The 21,688-nt window shown below is 39.9% G+C and overlaps 1 protein-coding gene across 1 annotated transcript in view; it reads left to right on the forward strand.

The window, feature by feature from the left end:
• The window catches only part of TTC28 (tetratricopeptide repeat domain 28), a 654,105-nt gene that overhangs the window by 460,271 nt on the left and 172,146 nt on the right, over positions 1 to 21,688 (forward strand). The window contains exon 6 of the mRNA XM_066370598.1: positions 11,795 to 12,302. Within this exon, the coding sequence (XP_066226695.1) occupies positions 11,795 to 12,302 (508 nt within the window). The remainder of the gene's footprint in view (positions 1 to 11,794; positions 12,303 to 21,688) is intronic.

A 21,688-nucleotide genomic window follows, 5' to 3' on the forward strand; every position in this document is an offset into this window, starting at 1 on the left:
GCCCAGTCAAAAAGAAAAATTTGACCACTTTTAAGATGTACATTTTTCTTAAGATAAAACCACAACAGTAGCTTGGCTTGGGGAGATATCATGGCCAGTATCCTCAAAAATATAGATCGTAAATATTTTTATTATTTTTGTCTGTTTGGTTTTGTGTGACTATTTGAGTAACATCTTGAGGCCATCATTTACCCTTTTAGGTAGAGTTACTTTATCAGCTCAGTGCTGATTAAGTAGATTTTCAGGATCTAGTATAGGCATTAAATAGGGAGTGGGTGTAATTTAAGGCGGTAGGAAGTATATAGATCCTCCAGAGAATAATTTAATCTTCTGTTTTGACAGATTTATGTTTGGGTGGCTATAGATTCCCTCTAAATAGGCCTGCAATTTGGGTATATTACTACCAGTTAGACTCTTGTATCTGAATTAATACAGGTTTTTAAAGATTAACTAAGTTTCTGATTTTAGTATGTAATTCCACTCAAATTTAGTTTTTCTGTTAAAATACCTAAAATATCATCTAAAGTTATGGTAATTGGTAAATGCCTAAAATTTTATTATCCAGAAACATGGTAATTCAAATAATTGAACCACTGTGTAGTGTTAACTATAGTTGTGATGACTGGAGTGTGAAAATTCTTAATTTATGCTTAGTATTGTATCGGTCAGGCTAGGCCAGGTTATACTGCAATAACAGTAAATCCCCAAATCTCAGTAGCTTAAAATAACAAAGGTCTATTTCCTGTGCCTACTATATATTCATTGCAGGTCAGCCAAGGCTCTCTGTTCCACGTTGCCATGATTCTTGCTTGAAGTTCAATTCTGATAAAGCAGTGTGTAGCAAAGAGAAGAGAGAATGTGGTAAAACATGCACTGACTGGTTCCTGAAGCATCACGTGGCTGTGACCATGTTTATTGGCCAGAGAAGGTCACATAGCCACTCAAACTTGACTTTATGCATGCAGGGATGTGCAGTTATACCTGCTTGGAAAGAGAGGACGCAGTAAGCATATTTGTGAACAGCCTGAAAGATTACCCTAAATATTATCAGTGCTTAACTATACAATAATTAAGCATTTTGTTGTTCTTACTACTGATCTCCCATCTTTTCTTCTGCTTCATGGGAATACATGAAAGTACAATCTGATCATGGCAGTCCCGTTTAAACCTATGGCTGTTGTTGCCCCCTTGGTAGATTATAAATTTTTAAATAGAGGCAAACTTTATGTAGTCAAATGAACATGAGAATGGAGTCTGATATAGGTGGGTCTGAACCCTGGTTTTGCTATTAGTTGCTTGCTTTTAGGGATATTACTTTATTTCTTTGAGTCTAATTTTATCTTACAAATGGATATAATAATAATGATCAAATGAAACAGCATACATTGAAAATACTTGAGGTTTTATAAATTGATAGATAGAGGGAACTCATCCAAGCCTACCTTTCCAGACTCCCCTCTAGCCACTGCCCATGCTCCCAGGTCTAAATGGCTTCTTGTTCTCTAATCATTGCACTTCTGTCATTCTTCATGCCTCTGCTCATGCTGTTTCCATGTCCTGGAAGTACCCTCTTACCCAATAAGGAAAACCCTAATTTATTTATTTTTTCATTAATAGACTTCATTTTTTAGAGCAGCTTTAGATTTACAGAAAATGGAACAGATAGTACAGCATTCCCATAAACCCTCTCTCTCCACCATTGTTTCCCCTATTAGTGTGCTATATTTGTGATAATAACTAATACATAGTATTATTAACCAAGGTTTATAGTTTACATTAGGGTTCATTATTAGTGTTGTTCAGCCTATGGGTTTTGACAAATGTATAGTGTCATATATCCGCCATTACAATGCCATGCAGAATAATCTCACTGTCCTAAAAATGCCCTGTACTCCACCTGTTCATCCTTCCTCTAGCCCTGCAAACACCCACTTTTTGCTTTCTCTGTAGTTTTGCTTTTTCCAAAACATTATATATCAATAGTTGGGACCATACAGAATGCAGTCTTGTCATTATGCAATATTCATTTTAGGTTTCTTTCATGTCTGTTTTTGGCTCCATAGATTGTTTCTTTTTAGCATCTAATGATATTCCATTGTAAAGCTGTACCAGGGTTTAGTCATTCATCCATTGAAAGTCCTTTTGACTGCTTCCAGTTTTTAACAAAGGTGTTACAAACATTCATATATAGGTTTTTGTGTGGAGCATGATTGCTAGATCATATGACAAGAGTGTGTTTAGTTTTGTAGGAAACTGTCCAACCATCTTCCAAGTGACTATCCTGTTTTGCATTCCCACCAGCAATGACTGAGAGTTCTGTTGCTTCCCATCTTCACCAGCTTTGGATTGTCAGTCTTTTTGGATTTTAGCCATTCTGATAGGCGTGTAGTGCTATCTCATTGTTTTAATTTGCAATTCCCTGATGACATATGATATATAGTATATGTTTATTTGCCATTTGTCGGGAGCCGATCCACTAATGCTGGCTAACTAGGTCACAGCAGAAGAAGATCCACAACTGCTGGTTGACAAAGTCACAGCAAAAGAAGATAGAGTCACCGCAGTAAAGACCAACAGCTGCGGGTTGACAAAGTCACCGCAAGGAAAGGCACGATACTTCCCCCTTTAACTTTTTAAATTAATCTGGCCTTATATCCCCCCTTTTTTCTGGGTGTGTGCTATTAATTATGGCACAGGGATAATAGTACCGTGCTTTCCCTGTAGATTCATAGTAATTTCTTTGGAAATGAGACAGAGGGTGTAAGTTCCACAGAAAAGCCTGTAAGCCCCTTGAACTGGGCTCATAGACATAAGAGGCTGGCTATGATATCCCTCATAAAGGGTTAAGTTTGTAGGAGAACTCCTTCTTAATCATGTTAGAAAGAATAGATTGTGACTTGTGACTAGATAGGAGGCAGTGGCTGTACACAGAGCACCTCTCGGCCTTCACTTAATTCAACATTTTTCCTCCTAGCCTTTTCATGTAATAGAGTAAAGAAACATTCCTTTCTTCTTGCTTATTTGATCTGCAGATAGTGATACACTCTGAGAAGAATAGAGGTAGAACTTAACTAGTGTTTAAATATAATAAATAAGTAATATTTGACTAGACAATAGTATCTTAGGTAAGGTATAATAGAATGGCCCATTGTGTGGCCTAGGATGAAAGCGCAGTCAGCAAGAAAAGAGTGTTTTACTAAGAGAATTGTCTTTTGACTAAAGGCAATTGCTAGGCTTTCTCAATGAGATGTTCTCATAAAATTTACATACTTTCCAAAATTCTTTAATAATGAGAGAAATGTAGGGAAATCCATAGAAGTAATAACAATTAATGTCTTATGTTGCTACTAGGCTATCTTGCAAGTGCACTCTGTATATCTTTGGGTGAAAGCTATTCTTAATGTTCTGTCAATTTCTTTATAGGCAAGCCTTTTAGAATCTTGTGAAAAAAAAAAAAAAAAAAAGTAGGACACTGCTTAAACTCAAAGCCATTTATCTGAGCAAACGGTTGTCCATTGTTAGTCCTTAATAATCTCGTCTGCTAATCTCTCTCTGCCCCTTAACTCACAACAGCAGTAAAGTTAGTTAACTATTAGTACTAATACCTTAAAAGCTTTTACCGATGTTGTTATCACTATTCAAGTTATTTTGTATTTTGAATGATTTGCTACCTGGTTTGTAATTTATAGATATAAATTAACTGTTATCCAGAAACATGTAAACATAGTGAAACAGAAGCAATGATTAACACCATGTAATTGTAACTCAGTGTGTGTGTATAAAAAGGGAGCTATACTAGCATTGAGCGGAGATGCCTGGCAGTAAATGCTAACTAGAGAATAAAGAGAAAGAAAAGAATTCGGCTCTCTCACTCGATTTCGCCGACGCCGTCTCTTCCTGTGGGACCCCTGGATCCCCCCCGGGGCTGGACCCCGGCAGCCATTGTATATTTTCTTTGGTGAGTTGCCTGTTCATCTTTTTGCCCATTTTAAAACCATGTTGTTTTTGTATTGTTGAATTTCAAAGGTGTTTTGGGTATATTTTGTATATCAGTCCTTTGTTAGGTTTGTGTTTTGCAAATATTTTCTCTTAGCCTGTAGCTTGTCTTTTCATTCTCTTAACAGTGACCTTTTTAATTTAAATTATGTCCAACTTTGTATTATATTTAAAAACTCATGATTAAACCCCAGGTCTGAATATATGTTCTCTCATATTATCTTCTAGGAGTTGTATAGTAGTGCATTTTACATTTAGGTCTATGATTTAGTTCAGGTCAATCTGTGTGAAAGGTGTAAAGTTGTGTCCAGATTCACTTTTTTTGCATATAGATGTTAGTTGCTTTAGCACAATTTGTTGAAGTGACTATTCTTTCTTCATTGAATTACCTTTGCTCCTTTGTCAAAAATTAGTAGACTATGTTTGCGTGAGTCTAGAGAATTTTCTTGAATATATGAATGAATAAACAAATGAACCAACGAATTAACAGACCCATAACTCTCCAATGTCTGTAAGCTTTGACCACTTTAAAGTGAAGTGCTTTTACCAATATCACCCATTGGGTATACCAGGGGTCGGGAACCTTTTTGGCTGAGAGAGCCGTGAACGCCACATATTTTAAAATGTAATTCCGTGAGAGCCATACAACGACCCGTGTATGTTACGCATTATCCAATAAAAATTTGGTGTTGTCCCGGAGGACAGCTGTGATTGGCTCCAGCAACCATGAACATGAGCGGTAGGAAATGAGTGGATTGTAATACATGAGAATGTTTTATATTTTTAACGTTATTATTTTTTTTTTATTAAAGATTTGTCTGCGAGCCAGATGCAGCCATCAAAAGAGCCACATCTGGCTCACGAGCCATAGGTTCCCGACCCCTGGGGTATGCCAATGATTTTAGAATGCCCTTGGGTAAAGTGTGAATTTTCTTATACCTACATTTGCAGAAGGTAATATGAGTAATATGATTCGGCATATGAAGATGATAACTCTTCATGTTCTGTTTCCTGGTCATTTTCTCCCACATCTTTGAAATGAATAGTCAAGTGACAGTTATCTCAGTTGGGTAGGAAGAGAAACTAAAATCTAAAATTTTTGAGCATCTTCTATGTGCCAAGAACTGAACCAGCTTTTTCAAATACTATCTTTTTTAGTATTTATCAAGGCCCTGTGAGATATTAATATTCCCATTTTACAGATAAGGAAACTGAGGCTTGGAGATGTTGCAAAATTTGTGCAGAATCACATAGTTTGTCATTTCAGCTTATTCATGTCTGATTCCAGAATCTGTCCCTATTATTCTATATCCTTCTGCCTCTTGGGCTATAGGTTGTTAACCCAGGACCTTGCATTTGTGGGCACTGAATTGGCAGGGAATACTACAAGGTGCAGGTAAATTTGGGCAGTCAAGTGGAAAAACCATGTTTCTGGTACTAACTGCAAGTACATTTCCCCCCTTTTAAAACTACATGCAATAGTCAATCATCAGTCATATCAAGTATTTCCTATATGTGCATTTAATCCTTCCACAAAATATAACCCTTATGAAATACAATAAGGGGCGAAACATGCTAGATATAAAGGAAAACATGTTTCAGTCTTCAAAATAATGTTTAATGATTGTGTCATCAGTGTGGTTATAATTTGGATAGTTTAAGTGCTTCTATTTTATGTCATAAACTAAAATCCCTTAAAGGTGGTTTGAAAAAAAAATGAGCAATTTTTTTCTTTAGCTCCATGTTCTGTGAAACTGACTTGTCCAATGTAGCTCTTTTATAAATCTTTGGGTCACAGAGCAAGGGGTGATGATACTGTGTGCTAAGTCCGCAGCTGGGAATCATGCTTTGGCAAGAACATGATTAATTTATATCTTGTAAAGAGAAAAGTATTGTCTTGTTTCAATCCCATAGTTTGTTAGCATAACTGTTTGTGTGCATTTTAGTATTCAAATACAGATGTTTCAAAATGTTTCCACTGTGGGAAGCAGCTGCTGCTATTCTGGCATAAAAATCTCAAAGAGATTAATAGACAAAGGCAGTATGAACTTTAGTGGCAAATGCAGCATCTGCTTGAGGTGGGGCCTGTGATTCCCCATAGATATGGGTCTTCAGATTCTCCTTAACAGCCTGAAACCACGTTCCAGATCTAAGCTTATTCTACAGGAACAGGAACAAAGACAAGTGATTAATTTGTAATTCACTTAGCTGATAAATATCATCACCTGTTATTTGCCCAGGGGCTATAAAACATTGGACTTTATTTCCTGTGGCAACTGATAGGAATATAGATGTTTGGTCATAATGACTGATGTTTTCAGTTGCCATTACTAGCTTCTGCTGGGCAACAGAGCTCAGGTCAGCCAGCTTGCAGGCGTGAAAACATCCTTCCACACCTTAGCGATGCATCCACAGAGAACTTTGCAGCTTACTCAGGACACTTACATGCACTGAGTCATCTGATTCCATCCTCGCCCTGGGAAGTGTGCACTCTGTCATTATCAGCACAGTTCACATATACAGTTATACAGTTGTCCCAGTAGAGCCCAAGCTCTACGTCGATCAGGCGTCCCTGATTTGACTTCCCCGTCCAATGGGACACTCCTACTTATCAGCAGGGCTGGCAGCCTCTTCGAGACTACTCTTGAGGCGGCTATGAGGATGCTATTGATAAGTGCCGACACTAACTGCCACCAGAAGAAAGACATGAGACCGACACAGAATTAGTTGCAGTAATCACACAGGCAGTTTATTACTCACAAATCCTTTTGGCGTGCCTGAGTACAGCTTAAGGGGGCCCTGTTGGCGTGCTCCTTTTGGCTGTCTTTGGTCAGAGCTCAAAGCGGCGTGGAGACAGTTCACGTTCACTTTGGAGTCTGGGCAGGGGGCCCCTCAGCTTTAGTACCTTTTCTGGCCAACGCCTTCTAACAGGTGTCAATCTACAGTATTATCACCTCAAACCACCGTTTTGGGAGTTCCTTGCAGGGAACCCCTTTTATGTTAATCTACTGAAATGTTTACATCAAACTATTAATACTTTTTAAGATGTTCTTATTTACATTAATTTACAAAGTTATGACATCAAGCCACTTCTTATCTATGTATGATTTCACACATACACTAACTGGGTGGGCCTTGCTCGAAAGTCAGTCTGTTTATCACATCTGCACCCACTATATTAATTCCTATCCAAATGGCATAACTTTAATTTTAATAATTATTTTAATATTATTTTAATTAATTTTATATATCTTCCATATTTTTGGTTTTTACATTTTTATATATTTAATTACTATAACATTATATTACTACAACAACAGTAAGAAATGCAAAAGTGAAATGACTAATCAGGGTTCTGCAGCCAGGGTCTCTGACTCTAAATCCTGCTCCATTCTTTTTTTTAAATGTTTTGTTTATTTATTTATTTTTATTTATTTATTTTTTTTTGTATTTTTCTGAAGCTAGAAACAGGGAGAGACAGTCAGACAGACTCCCGCATGCGCCCTACCGGGATCCACCCGGCATGCCCACCAGGGGGCGATGCTCTGCCCCTCCAGGGCGTCACTCTGTCGCCACCAGAGCCACTCTAGCGCCTGGGGCAGAGGCCAAGGAGCCATCCCCAGCGCCCGGGCCATCTTTGCTCCAATGGAGCCTTGGCTGCGGGAGGGGAAGAGAGAGACAGAGAGGAAGGAGAGGGGGAGGGGTAGAGAAGCAGATGGGCGCTTCTCCTGTGTGCCCTGGCTGGGAATCGAACCCAGGACTTCTGCACACCAGGCCGACGCTCTACCACTGAGCCAGCCGGCCAGGGCCTTATTTTTTAATTGACTTTATTGGGGTGACATTGGTGTCCCAGTAGAGCCCAAGCTCTACATCGATCAGGCGTCCCCAATTCGACTTCCTCACACAGTAGGACACTCCTACTTATCAGCAGGGCTGGCAGCCTCTTCGAGACTACTCTTGAGGCAGCTATGAGGATTCTACTTATCACTGCCAAGACCAACTGCCACGGGAGGAAACACACGACGCACACACAAGTTAGTTGCAAAATCACACAGGCAGTTTATTACTCACAAATCCTTTTGGTGTGCCTAGGTACAGCTTAAGGGGGCCCCACTGGCGTGCTCCTCTTAGCTGTCTTTGATCAGAATGGAGTGGAGACAGTCCACATTCAGGTTGGAGTCTGGATGACTACTGCTGCAGGGGGGCCCCTCAGCTTTAGTACCTTTTCTGGCCAAGGCCTTCTAACAGGTGTCAATCTACAGGATTATCACCTCAAACCACCTTTTTGGGAGTTCCTTGCAGGGAGCCCTTTTTATGTTAATCTACTGAAATGTTACATCAAGCCACTATGTTCCTAGGGAAGCCTCCTGTCTATGTCAACCCAGAGTTATGACATCAAGCCACTTCTTATCTATATGTAACTTCACACACACACTAACTGAGCCCTGTGCAAAAGGCAGAGTCTGTTTATCATATCTGTATACACTATATTAATTCCTATCCAGATGGCATAACTTTATTTAATTTCCTTAATTGCTTTTAATATTATATCTTAATTACTTTTATATATCTTCCGTATTTTCTATATATTTAATTACTATAACCTTATATTACTGCAACAATTGGTTAATAAAATTATATAGTTTTCAGGTGTGCAATTCTATAATACATCATCTGTATATTGTATTATGTGATCTGGCAGAAGCAGCAATGATGCTCACCAAAGAGCAAGCCACTTGGACATAAAACACAAGTTAAGTCTCCATCCATCACATTTATCCCCTCTGTATCGTCTTCTACTCCCCCACTCCTTTCCCTCTGGTAATCACCATACTGTTGTCTGTGCCTGTGTGTTCCGTTCTTATACAACATGAAGCTGCCTCTCAAATTTCAAAGGCTATGATGTGTGCTTTATAAATTATATAATCCTTTCTAGAGATGTTTGTTTCCATGAGGTGTCCCCAGCCTGGCAGTACTGCCTGGTAACTGAGGGGTGCCTGGGGAGAGCTAATGCAATAGTCCTTCCCTCTCTCCCCCACATCCCAGAGAGGGAAATGCCCCAATACTCCCTTTCCTTATGTTTAGAGAGCTTCAGCAAATGAGCTCCTGTGTCTCCCTGGCATTTAGAGAAATGAAGACCCAGAAGCAGAAGGTCCCAGAAGCAGAAGATCCCGGCATTGTCGTTTGGAGTTGCCACAAACCAGAAGTTCCTAGGAACAGTGATGCCTGGGGTGTTGTGCCTGCCTCAGGCCTTATAAATCCATCTTCTGCGGTATTCAAGGCCTCACTGCCTTCAACCAGATCTACTGTTTGAAATTATCACGTGAAATATTTATGGTTTGCACATTTGACAGAGACTCATGGCTGAGTTTGAAAATACTCAGGTCCTGGTTTATGGCTTGGGCCTGGAAATGTCTGTCTAGAAGACTGAGGCTCAAAGAAGTGAAGTTTCTAAAGGTCCCAGAGCTAGTCAAGCGCAGTGCAGTTTTGAACCAAGCATTTCTGATTCTAAGTTATACCAGCTCCATAGTCACGGAGCCACGTGCTTTACTTTGAGGGCAACAAAGATTTGAGGTTGTGAGGGTTTGCAGACTGTGTCCTGCTCCCTCACCAGGCTTAGGTGGAAAAGAACCCAGAGAGTGAGGTGAGGAGGGCCAATTAGAGAAGTGGAAGAAAGAGGCTGAGTCCCTAGGCTTGCAGCAAAGGAGGAAGAGGACACTGTTAGGCAGGGGATAGGAGTTGTCAGTGGCAGAAGGCCCATGTACAGTGTGCTGATGTGAAGTCCTAACCTCTGGTCCCAAAGAGGCTTCCAGAGTGGGAACCTAAGGCCAGTATGCGTCCAAGTGGCATGCTTTTTAGTGAGCATCATTGCTGCTTCTGCCAGAACACACTGCTACAGTATTATGGCTTTCATGGACTTGTTTCTACTCTATACCACTTAAAAAAAAAGTAAATTTGTAACTATTTATTTTCTCTCTTTTTCTAAATCTTTTGTTGGAACATCTGTGAAATGATAAAAGCAACTCAAAATGATAGGAAACCCTTTGCAAACACACAATTGTAAGCATCTTAAACATGATCAGGGCCTCAGTGATTTTGGGCAAGAACTATTTCATAGGCAAAGAAATAGGGTAGCAAATCATTCCTCTATATAATATTAAGGAAAGTTTTCTGAACGCATCTAATAAAGAAATATACTCTTCCTCCAGGTGGGACAGCATCCCTTGTTGTTATTGCCAAGTCTGGGGGCCCTTTTGAAGATTACTTTCCTACTTGTGACAGAGGGCAGCCTTTGTTCTGCCAGGATTACATGTGCATGTTAGGAAGAGAGAGCAATATAAAGAAAGGGGGATACGTGGCTCTAGGTACATAATGAAGGAAGCCTCTAGCTTAAAGAATGAAGGGAGTGGCAGAAAAAGCCCAGTGTAACTCCCCCTTTATGTCTCTGCAAAAGAGTTAGAAACTAAAAACAAGAATCTAAGATTAGCCTGACCAGGCGGTGGCACAGTGGATAGAGAGTTGGACTGGGATGCAGAGGACCCAGGTTCGAGACCCCGAGGTCGCCAGCTTGAGCGCCGGCTCATCTGGTTTGAGCAAAAAGCCCACCAGCTTGAACCCAAGGTTGCTGGCTCCAGCAAAGGGTTACTCAGTCTGCTGAAGGCCCGCGGTCAAGGCACATATGAGAAAGCAATCAATGAGCAACTAAGGTGTTGCAACGCTCAATGAAAAACTAATGATTGATGCTTCTCATCTCTCTCTGTTCCTGTCTGTCTGTCCCTGTCTATCCCTCTCTCTGACTCTCTGTCTCTGTAAATAAATAAATAAACAAATAAATAAATAAAATAAATAATCTAAGATTATATGCACTTGGTAAGATTCTAGAATCTGTATAAAATCTTTATTATTTTTGTTGTTTCCATTTGGTTCACTGTACTGATATTATTTTCATTAAAACTGTTAACACAAAAAGAGCTTGTGTGCTTTTCTTTAGACAAGAAATGCATGAGTGGCAAGCAGTGTGAGGGGATAAGGAAGATAGCATCTTTCTGTGCCAACGCTGGGGTCAGAATAGCATCTAGGCAAGAAAAAGCTGGAAGAGCCAGTGTGGGCCTGAAAAGGGGTGGCGAGGTCCAATGGGGACCACCCCATTCAGAGGTCAAGTTTATAACTCACCCATTGTTTTCCTTTGGGCCTTATCTAAACGTAAGCCCTCCACAAGAACCAGCACTGATGAAGTCACATTGAAGGAACAAAGATAAGAGAAGAGGACCCCCCCAGTGGGTCCTGAGTCACAAAATTGTTGATTATCATTCTAAATGGATCTCTTACCATTAATGTGTCCATTTGCTTTGAAAGAAGACAAGGCTAGATAAATTCCCAGGAATGTAAAGAACCAAGCATAGATTTTGCCTGTGAATTTCCTGTGCTATGCTGTAATTAATTTTGGTTTTCTTTAACATTTTCTTAGATTACAGATGGTAATAGCCATTAACATAGCTATAATATCATAATATTAGAAATGTCAATATGTCTTTAAGATAGAGGTTATAATGGGATATAACCTGTTTCTGTGAGATTAGCTATTGAAAGTTGCTGATTAAATTACCATTGTTTTTTATTAGGAACTTACTGTTTGGATGGGCTCTTTTTCAGTTCTGCATTGGTCTGTGAACCACTGATAGAAACTAGGAATTGGATTGAATGGCTACAGGCAATCTCTGTAACATATTATCTGCAGAAACAACCAAAGCCGTTTTCTGATGTGCTTTCATTTCTCTGCCTTATCCTTTTTCTGCAGGCAGCTTCATCAGCCCTGAGCAGTCTGGGCCATGTGTACACAGCCATTGGAGACTACCCGAATGCACTAGCCAGTCACAAACAGTGTGTTCTTCTCGCCAAGCAATCCAAAGATGAGCTTTCTGAAGCCCGAGAACTCGGCAACATGGGAGCTGTGTATATTGCCATGGGAGACTTTGAGAATGCTGTGCAGTGTCATGAGCAGCATCTGAAGATAGCCAAAGACCTAGGCAATAAGCGAGAAGAGGCCCGGGCTTACAGCAACCTGGGCAGTGCCTATCACTACAGGAGGAACTTTGACAAGGCCATGTCCTACCACAACTATGTGTTGGAGCTGGCGCAGGAGTTGATGGAGAAGGCCATTGAGATGCGGGCCTACGCTGGCCTGGGCCATGCTGCCAGGTGCATGCAGGATTTGGAGAGGGCCAAACAGTACCATGAGCAACAGCTGGGCATTGCTGAGGACCTCAAGGACCGGGCTGCAAAAGGACGAGCGTCCTCTAATCTGGGTAAGGACAGAGTTGCTTGCAAGATCCAGGGTCAGTTCCATGGGCTGGAAATAGCTGGAGTAGCCTCCTACCTTTTACAGAAATCTGTGTGTTTATATGCAAAAGAATTTCCTCATGGTGTGTGTTGTATATTTCCTTCATATATTTCCTTGGCGCCTGCCTGCTCTACTTCATCTGATCCTTCCTGTCATCACAATGCTCTAAGGATTAGAACTCTGAAATACTGGAAAAACAAAACACCCCAACCTTTTAATCTGTCTAGAGAGAAGGGTGACCAGATTTATCTAATTAGAGAGAAGGGGAATGAAATGAGGATATAAAGCTATGTTTTGTTTAAATGAAAGAGAAGCTGCTAGGCAGTCATGAATGAAAGAGAATGTGAGTCAGTTTTTGTTCAAAGGGGTTTCTTTACTTGGTGATGTTAACCCCACAGGAAATGATATTGATGGTTTAATATAAATGCAAACTTATTTTTTAAAAGATCTATTGAAATAAGATAGATTTGCAGTCATTATTTTGATAGTACTTGGTTACATTTAACTTATAAATTTGGGTGAAAATATATATCGTAAGAGACAATAAGTATTGGTAACTGGCTACTTCTTAGAAGATATTATCTTGTCTCTGTACCCAGATGTGGGTTCATAATGAAAGTAAAGAAGAGATGTTTTTGGAAGTACAAGCTGAACTCATCCCTGTGCCTGGAGCCCCATGGTCTGCTCTGTGTCCACAGGGACTCAGATTTGGGAGAGGACAAGGAAAAAGTGACCTCAGTGGTATTAGTGTGTGCTTATCGGATATTAGTAGCAGCAGAATGTAAAAATCTGCCTCTTTTTAATATGACCTACAAAACCAAGGCATCTTGTCTCTGTATAACTTTAGCACCCCTCCTCCCTCTTCCCACCTCTGCTTATTCTGTAACTATTTTCATGAATATGGTCATTAGAAAAAGTCTGGAAGATCTCTGGAGATGACTGACGATGGTATTGAGATCAGAATGAGAGTGAGAGTTTGTAAGAACCATAGGAATAAGCTCTGGGCATTATATATTTATTCAGTGGAACAAGTATTTGTTGCATCAGTCAGTCATTTATTGAATCATGTGCTGAATGTTAAAATAGTTGCTTTAAGGGATAGAGAAGTTAAAAATAAAAGCCTTGCCCTCAAAGAGCATATAATTTAGTTGGAAAAATAAGACTGATACATAGGACAACAGTGGCCTCCCTGTAAGATAGTGTTTAGTGTTAATGATGTTTGAAATTCCTAGAAAGGAGACCATAAGGGCTGGGAATAGCCTGTAAAGCTTCTTGGAGATGAGACTCTGATGGACCTTTAAGAATAGGTGAGATTTGGCCATGAATGGGATGACATTGATGGTTGTGATATATGGAAGAAGGTATGAGATGCAGTAGGTTAACATATGAGGGATGGTAGCAGGATTAGACTTTAGAAATGTGCTAGAGGGTGATAGGAGATTAGTATTAAAACTAGGCAAGGCTTATGCTAATAGACAGAAACTCTTGAAGGTTTTGAAATGTAGGCCTAAGAGTATAGACTAGATCTTTAAGGAAGACAAGTCAAGCAGTGGCACAAGGATAAATTGGAGGGCTTAGCATCTGGAGTTTATATGGCTGTGCATATCAGATTTTTTTTACCATCTTGTACCAGTTTTGGTTAGTTGTATTTTCTAAAGACTTTGTTGATTTCATTTAATTTATTGGCGTAAAGTTGTTTATAATATTTCCTTATTTTCTTTTTAATGCTTATAGGAGGTATAATGATATGCCCTCTCATTTCTGTTATTGGTAGTTTGTGTTTTATACCTGTACTATTTTGTGGTCATTCTAGCTAGAAATTTATCAATTTTCTTGATCTTTTTTAAAAAAGTGACTTTTGTTAAATTTTTTATTGTTTATCTGTTTTCTATTTCATTTATTTCCAGTTTAATTTTTATCATTTCCTTCTTGCTGCTTGCTTCTTGCTACTCACGCTTCTTGGTTTCTCAGGGTTGAACCTTAGGTCATCAATTCTAGATCTTTCTTTTTTCTTTTTTATTTATTGATTGATTTTAGAAAGAGAGAAAAGCAGAGAGAGGGAAACATTGATTTGTTGTTCCACTTCTTTATGCATACACTGTTTTTTTCTTGTATGTGCCCTGACTAGGGATTAAACCCACAACCTTAGCATTTCAGGACGATGCTCTAACCAACTGAGCTACCTGGTCAAGGCTTTTTTCTTTCTAATACAAGTATTTAAACATATAAAATTTCCTCTAAACACTGGCATAGGTGCATCCAGTAATTTCTGATGTATTATGTTTTTACAACTTCATTGAGTTCAGAATATTTTCTAAAATCACTTGTGATTTCCCTTTAACCCTTGTATTATTTAGAAGTGTTTAATTTTAAAATAGTGGGGATTTATTGTTATCAAATTCTAATTTAATTTCATTAAATTCTGTGGCCAGAGAACATATTTGTAGGATATATTAATATATTGAATTTTTAGTTCTATAATTTACAGTTGATTCTTTCAATGAAAATTTTATTTTTATTGCTAAAATTTATGTGTTTATCCTTGTTACATGTATATTTTCCTTTACATAGCTAGACTTTGTTACTACAAAACCTTTTAAAACTTTGCCTGCTGCCAGATCAGGTGGTGGTGCAGTGGATAGAATGTTGGACTGGGACGCAGAGGGCCCAGGTTTGGAACCCCGAGGTGGCTACCTTGAGTGCAGGCTCATCTGGCTTGAGTGCAGGGTCACTGACTTGAGCGTGGAATCATAGACATGACACCATGGTCACTGGCTTGACCCCAAAGGTTGCTGGCTTGACGCCCAAGGTCGCTGGCTTGAGCAAGGGGTCACTTGCTCTGCTGTAGGCCCCTGGTCAAGGCATATATGAGAAAGCAATCAATGAACAAGCAATCAACGAACAACTAAGATGCCACAATGAAGAACTGATGCTTCTCATCTGTCACTCTTCCTGTCTGTCTGTCCCTATCTGTCCCTCTGTCTCTGTAAAAAAAAATAAAACAAAACAAAACAAAAGAACAGCAACAAAAAACTTTGCCTAACTCCAGTTGGTTCTCTTAACATTAGATCATATTGATTGCCTGTTGTTGATGATGTTGTTTTGTAACAGCTTGGTTGAGATATAATTCACATACCATACAGTTAACCATTTAAAGTAGATAATTCAGTAGTTTTTAGTCTAGTCAGAGTTGTGCAGTGATTGTCACTAATACTGAGTATTAGTGATATGTTATTTTTTCTTATATTTTCTATATCCAATAATGTGAGATTATATCCAACATTGTGAATGATACTTTATAGAGATTCTGGATTCTGATATATTTCTCTTAATAATATTGATTTTATTGTTATTGTTATAATTGTTGTTTTACCAGTTAACTGAATTCAGGTTCCAAATTCCGTCTTCTGTGTAGTGGGTGGCAGTTGAAATTTCTGTTTGGGTCTTTTAGCCTTAAGTGGGCTGCTTAGATTATGCCTTACACATGCATATTTTGGGAGTTAGAGAATCAGGTAGAATTTATAATCAGAATTCAAGATTCCCCATTGTGATTCGCTCTGGGATTTTTCCTTCTGGTTCTTCAAGCCAGTAAGACTATATTTCTACCTTACTGTTAGCCTCAACACATGATAATAATTGGGACCTGCCCGTTAGGAAAGAAAAGATGCTCTTTGGCATTTCAAAAATGGGAAACGTGGCCCTGGCTGGTTGGCTCAGTGGTAGAGCGTCGGCCTGGCTGCAGAGGTCCTGGGTTCGATTCCCGGCCAGGGCACACAGGAGAGGCGCCCATCTGCCTCTCCACCCCTCCCCCTCTCCTTCCTCTCTGTCTCTCTCTTCCCCTCCCGCAGCCAAGGCTCCATTGGAGCAAAGATGGCCTGGGCGCTAGGGATGGCTCCTTGGCCTCTGCCCCAGGCGCTAGAGTGGCTCTGATCGCAGCAGAGTGACGCCCCGGAGGGGCAGAGCATGGCCCCCTGGTGGGCGTGCCGGGTGGATCCCGGTCGGGCGCATGCGGGAGTCTGTCTGACTGTCTCTCCCTGTTTCCAGCTTCAGAAAAATACAAAAAAAAACACCGGGAAACTTACCCAATGCCATTCCCTTCTTCCAATGGTCAGCTTCAGCCTCCCTACAGTTTCTCACTGCTTTTGTTTTTTGTTTTTTGGGTTTTTTTTTACAGAGACAGAGAGAGAGACAGAGAGAGGGATAGACAGGGACAGACGGACAGGAATGGAGAGAGATGAGAAGCATCAATCATTAGTTTTTTGTTGCGCATTGTGACACCTTAGTTGTTCATTGATTGCTTTCTCATATGTGCCTTGACCGCGGGCCTTCAGCAGACCGAGTAACCCCTTGCTCGAGCCAGTGACCTTGGGTCCAAGCTGGTGAGCTTTTGCTCAAACCAGATGAGCCCACTCTCAAGCTGGAGACCTCGGGGTCTCGAACCTGGGTCCTTGGCATCCTAGTCCGACACTCTATCCACTGCACCACCGCCTGGTCAGGCTCTCACTGCTTTTGGTTGTGCTTCATTGCCTTTAGATAGATTTCTCCCCCTGCCTCCTCCATGCCTATGCTCTGTCCCCCACCAGACTTCATTGTTGTTATTTATAGGAGAGTTGGACTGAAAGGAGCTCCTCCTCCGTTGTTGGAACCAGAAGCCCTCCTATTCATTTTTAACTCATTGCTATTTGATTTGCGTCTTTGTCCCCTGAAAAAGATCAGCAGTGATCTCCTCATGGTCACTTTAGCAATCTTTGACAGGTCTAAATTTTCCTAATCAGTATGCAGTATTGGCACACCTTACTAACTGTTCCTTGAAATTCTCTCCTCTTCTAGTTTTTGTGAAGTATGATGTCCAAATTTTCTTCTTGTCTGCTCTTTTTGTACCTTCTTCATTGGTGTTTTTTGAAAATGAACCATTTATAGAAGTTATAAAAGTGGTACTTACTTTTGTAAAAAAAAAAAATTCTTACAGCCTGTAAGTATATAAAGTAGATAAAAGACATCCACTCTCTTATATTTTACCTTCCCCTTTCCCACTCCTCAGAGGTCACTACTGTTAACAATTTGGTTAGAATCTTTTCATATCTTTTTACAATGTACATAAACACATGGTAGTATAATCATGTATGTAAATATACACATATGGGTACAGATTATTCATTTTTTAAAAACTTGGTTTATTATATATGTGTGTGTGTGAGAGAGAGAGAGAGAGAGAGAGAGGGAGGGAGGGAGGGTGTGTGCTTTTCTGCAACCTGCTTTTTCTGTTCTGCCTCCTCTCTCAGGCTTCCCTCTGTTGTTATACAGATCATCCTACATTATTAATGGCTCCTTTCCATTGTATTGCCATTTGTTAAGTGTGGGAGTTTCTGTCTTTTGTTCCTTGATTCTTTCTTATTTTTTTTATATATCTCCCTTTATCATTTCACCACCATACCTTGAATTGCTGCTTCAGTGTCCATTTCTTCTAAATCTATGTATATTCACCAGCTCTGACCCTCTGTCTAAGCATTACTTTTGTATTTCCAACTGCCTGGTGAATATTCCATCTGATTGTCATGCTGATCTGTCCAAATTAGTGAGTCTAAATGTGAAATATTTGCTTCCTAAATTAACTGCTTCTCCTAGATTTCCTCATTCTGTTGCTGACAGTGCTATCCCTCAGGCCCTCTGTATTAGTTTCCCATTGCTGCTGTAACAAACTGTCACAAACTAGTCGCTTAATACAACACAGATTCATTCTCTTACAGTTCTGGAGGATGAGAGTCTGAAGTCAATTTCATCGGGCTAACGTCAGGGTGTCAGTAAAGCTGTTTCCTCTGCAGGCTGTGGAGGAGACAGCTTTAATGGCTGCCTGTATTTTATAGCTTGAGGCCTCTTCCTCTACATCCAGAGTGCTTCACTCCATCTCTGCTTCTGCCATCCCCTTGTCTTCACTTCTTCCCTGACTTCTCTTCCCTCTTCTTATGAAGACTATTGTGATTATACCAGCCCCACTTGACTAATCCAGGGTGATCTCTCCATTTCAAGATCTTTAACTTAATCACACCTGCAAAATTCTTTTTGCCATGTAAAGTAACATTCACAGGTTCCAGGGATTAAGACGTGGACATATTTGGGAGGGGTGGGTGGAATTATTCAGTTTATTATACCATCCTAATTTAGAAATCTAAAGTCATCATTGACTTCTTCCCTTTTTTGTTTTTTCAGTTGACTCTCAGTCTAACAGTTTTCAAATAAATATTCTCATAAAGATTCTTTTCCTTCATTGCCTCTTCTTAATTGCCCAGTTTATTGTATTAACCTACTAGTTGGGTTTTCTTTGCAACTATCCACCCCACCATGTCTTCTCCGTCCCACATATCAATAAAACTGATCTTCTTAAAGCTATACTCTAAACAATAATTGCTTTACTGGCATACACATTATGGCCAGTCACCTTTAAACCTGTCATCATTTCCATTCTTTAATTCCACTACTCCTCTGTACATACTCTTTAGCAAAAACTACACTTTTCCATCTTCCTTGACCTCATCACATTGGCTATGCTTTCTTGCTTTAATATATTTCCTCAAGCTATTTCTCCCACTTAGATCTTCTATGTCTCTGTTGCTTGTCTCAAGTTTACCCATCTTTTTAGGATTATCCTAAATACTATTCACTTCTGTACTTGAAGCATCTCTTGATAACAAGGTAAGTTTCTTAGCATGTCTGAGCCCTAGTAGCATTTTTAAAATTTATTTTATTCTATTTATATTCAATCATAAATTATGGTTATTTGTATACCTGTATACTTACCAATACTGAATTAAAATCATTAAAAGTATGAACAACATTCTACTCTATAATCTCTGTATCACTGAGTATAATCCCTTACACATAGTGGGTTACTCAATAAATATTTATATGGTCAGATTGAATGAGTCAAAATTTATAGCAAGATATTGTGTGCAGGGATTGGAAGAATAGTGGTACCCTTGGAAAGAGAAAGGAAAGCTGGGAGGAGGAATGAGTTTGGGCAAGCACATGGTCAGTTTGATTTTGTACATGCCCATTATGTATTTCTCTCAATGTAATATGAACAAATAGAACTAGAAACAAGTATTAAGATTACATCATCCTAATGACATTTATAATCTAGGGAAGGAAAGCCTATCCACAAGACTGAGTCAGGATCACAGACACTGGAGGGGATCCAGGTGGAGCTCAGAGAGAAGAGAGCTTCAGAATATGGAAGGCATGCCACTATATCTGAGAAGCCAAGGAGAAGGAGATTTGAGTCACTAAGGTTTTTTTGACAATAGGAGCTTCCTGTACACATCTGAGGGGGAAGTGGATAGAATGTGTGGGAATGGAGAGAAGGAAAGTAGACATAACACGAAATCTTTGTCCTTTGGTGGTCAGCTTATACTAATATTTATTTATCCACCTTTGCTTTGCTTTTAAATAAAACAAGTAGAAATGATTTAGACTCTTTAAGTTGCTTATGAATAACAAACAGCCAGCTGTTTTCTAAGCACATCTTACTTGTGAGAATATTCATGTAAATTTTGGCTTGGAAAATGTCCATCTTTTTCTTTTATGTTCAAATCAACTGTAGTTGCATAGCAGTATTTCTGTAACCTCTGGTTTTTCGATGGCCTTCTTTATGGTTCTAATTTAGGCAGTTGGGAGTCAAACCTCAGACTGCAGAATAGGTCACTGGATTAAAGCCTCAAAGTCCTCTCACCCTGATCATCACAAATCTTGTCATTCTCTGGGGAGCCAGACAATTGCCTCTCATCTTACTTTGAAATAAACTACAATTAGGAAAGTGAGAGGGGAGACAATTAGAAGGATGGCTAGTTTCATTTCTTCCCCTCCCTTCCCCTCTCCTCCTTTCCCCTTTCGTTCCCTCTACACCTCCCTTCCCCACCTTCCCTTCCCACCTCCCTTTTTCTTCTCTTCTCTTCCCTTTCATTCCTCTTTTTCCTTTTTCTTTCATTATTTTTCTCTTTCTTTTTTCTTTTTCTCTCTCTCCCCCCCTTTCTTCTTCCCCCTTCTCTCACCCCCCACCCCATCAGTAAATAAAGGAGCCACTTCTCACATACAACAGTGTCAGAGCTGTTTCTAAATATTGAGTCAAATATGAGAAATGGAAAGTGCTTCCCACCAAAGCCTGGGCTCAAATATCTACTAATTCATCTTTAGAAAATAATTGAAAATTTAAAACTTAGCTGTCCTTTTTAGTCAAAAAGACATTTTAAAAGAAAGAGAGGCCCTGGCTGGTTGACTCATTGGTAGAGCGTTGGCCTGGCATGTGGAAGTCCCGGGTTCAATTCCTGGTCAGGACACACAGGAGAAGCGCCCATCTGCTTCTCCACCCTTACCCCCTCCTTCCTCTCTCTCTCTTCTCCTCCCACAGCCAAGGCTCCATTGGAGCAAAGTTGGCCCAGGCACTGAGGACAGCTCCATGGCCTCTGCCTGAGGCGCTAGAATGGCTCTGGCTGTAACGGAGCAATGCCCCAGATGGGCAGAGCATCGCCCCCTGGTGGGCATGCCAGGTGGATCTCAGTTGGGCACATGCGGTGGAGTCTGTCTGACTGCCTCCTGGCTTCTAACTTCAGAAATATACAAAAAATAAAATAAAAAAAGAAAGAAAGAAATAAAAGAAAGGGAAATGGGACTAGCATTCATTAATTCATTTGTTCATTTAATCATCCCTTCTTTTGTTCAACAAATATTTATTGAACATTAGTTATATGATAGGCACTGTGCTGTCTATTAATAAATAAAGCTGACATAGTTCCTACCCTCATACAGCTTATAGGTTTTTCATTTAAGAAGCATATATAGAGACCTATTCTGTGCCACATATTTATATTTATTTTCATATTCAATTCTCTTCATAAGTCTATGGGATCAAGAGTATTAATTACTTTTACATATGAGAAAATCAGGCCCTGGCCAGTTGGCTCAGTGGTAGAGCGTCAGCTGAGCATGTGGATGTCTTAGGTTCAATTCTCAGTCAGGGCACACAGAAGTGCCCATCTGCTTCTCCACCCCTCCTTTTCTTGCTTCTCTCTCTCTTTTTCTTTCTTTCTTTATCTATCTCTCTCTTTCTTCCTCTGCTGCAGCCATGGCTCAATTGGAGCAAGTTGGCACTGGGCACTAAGGATGGTTCCATGGCCTCCATCTCAGGCACTAAGAAGAGCTCGGTTGCTGAGCAACAGAGCAATGCCCCAGATGGGTAGAGTATCACCTCCTAGTGGGCTTGCTGGGTGGATCTTGGTCGGGGTGCATGTGGGAGTCTGTCTCTGCCTCCCCTCTTCTCACTGAAAAGAAAAAAAGAGAGAGAAAATCAGATAGGTTAAA

Source organism: Saccopteryx leptura, chromosome 2 (assembly GCF_036850995.1).
Source record: "Saccopteryx leptura isolate mSacLep1 chromosome 2, mSacLep1_pri_phased_curated, whole genome shotgun sequence".
Taxonomy (NCBI): domain Eukaryota; kingdom Metazoa; phylum Chordata; class Mammalia; order Chiroptera; family Emballonuridae; genus Saccopteryx; species Saccopteryx leptura.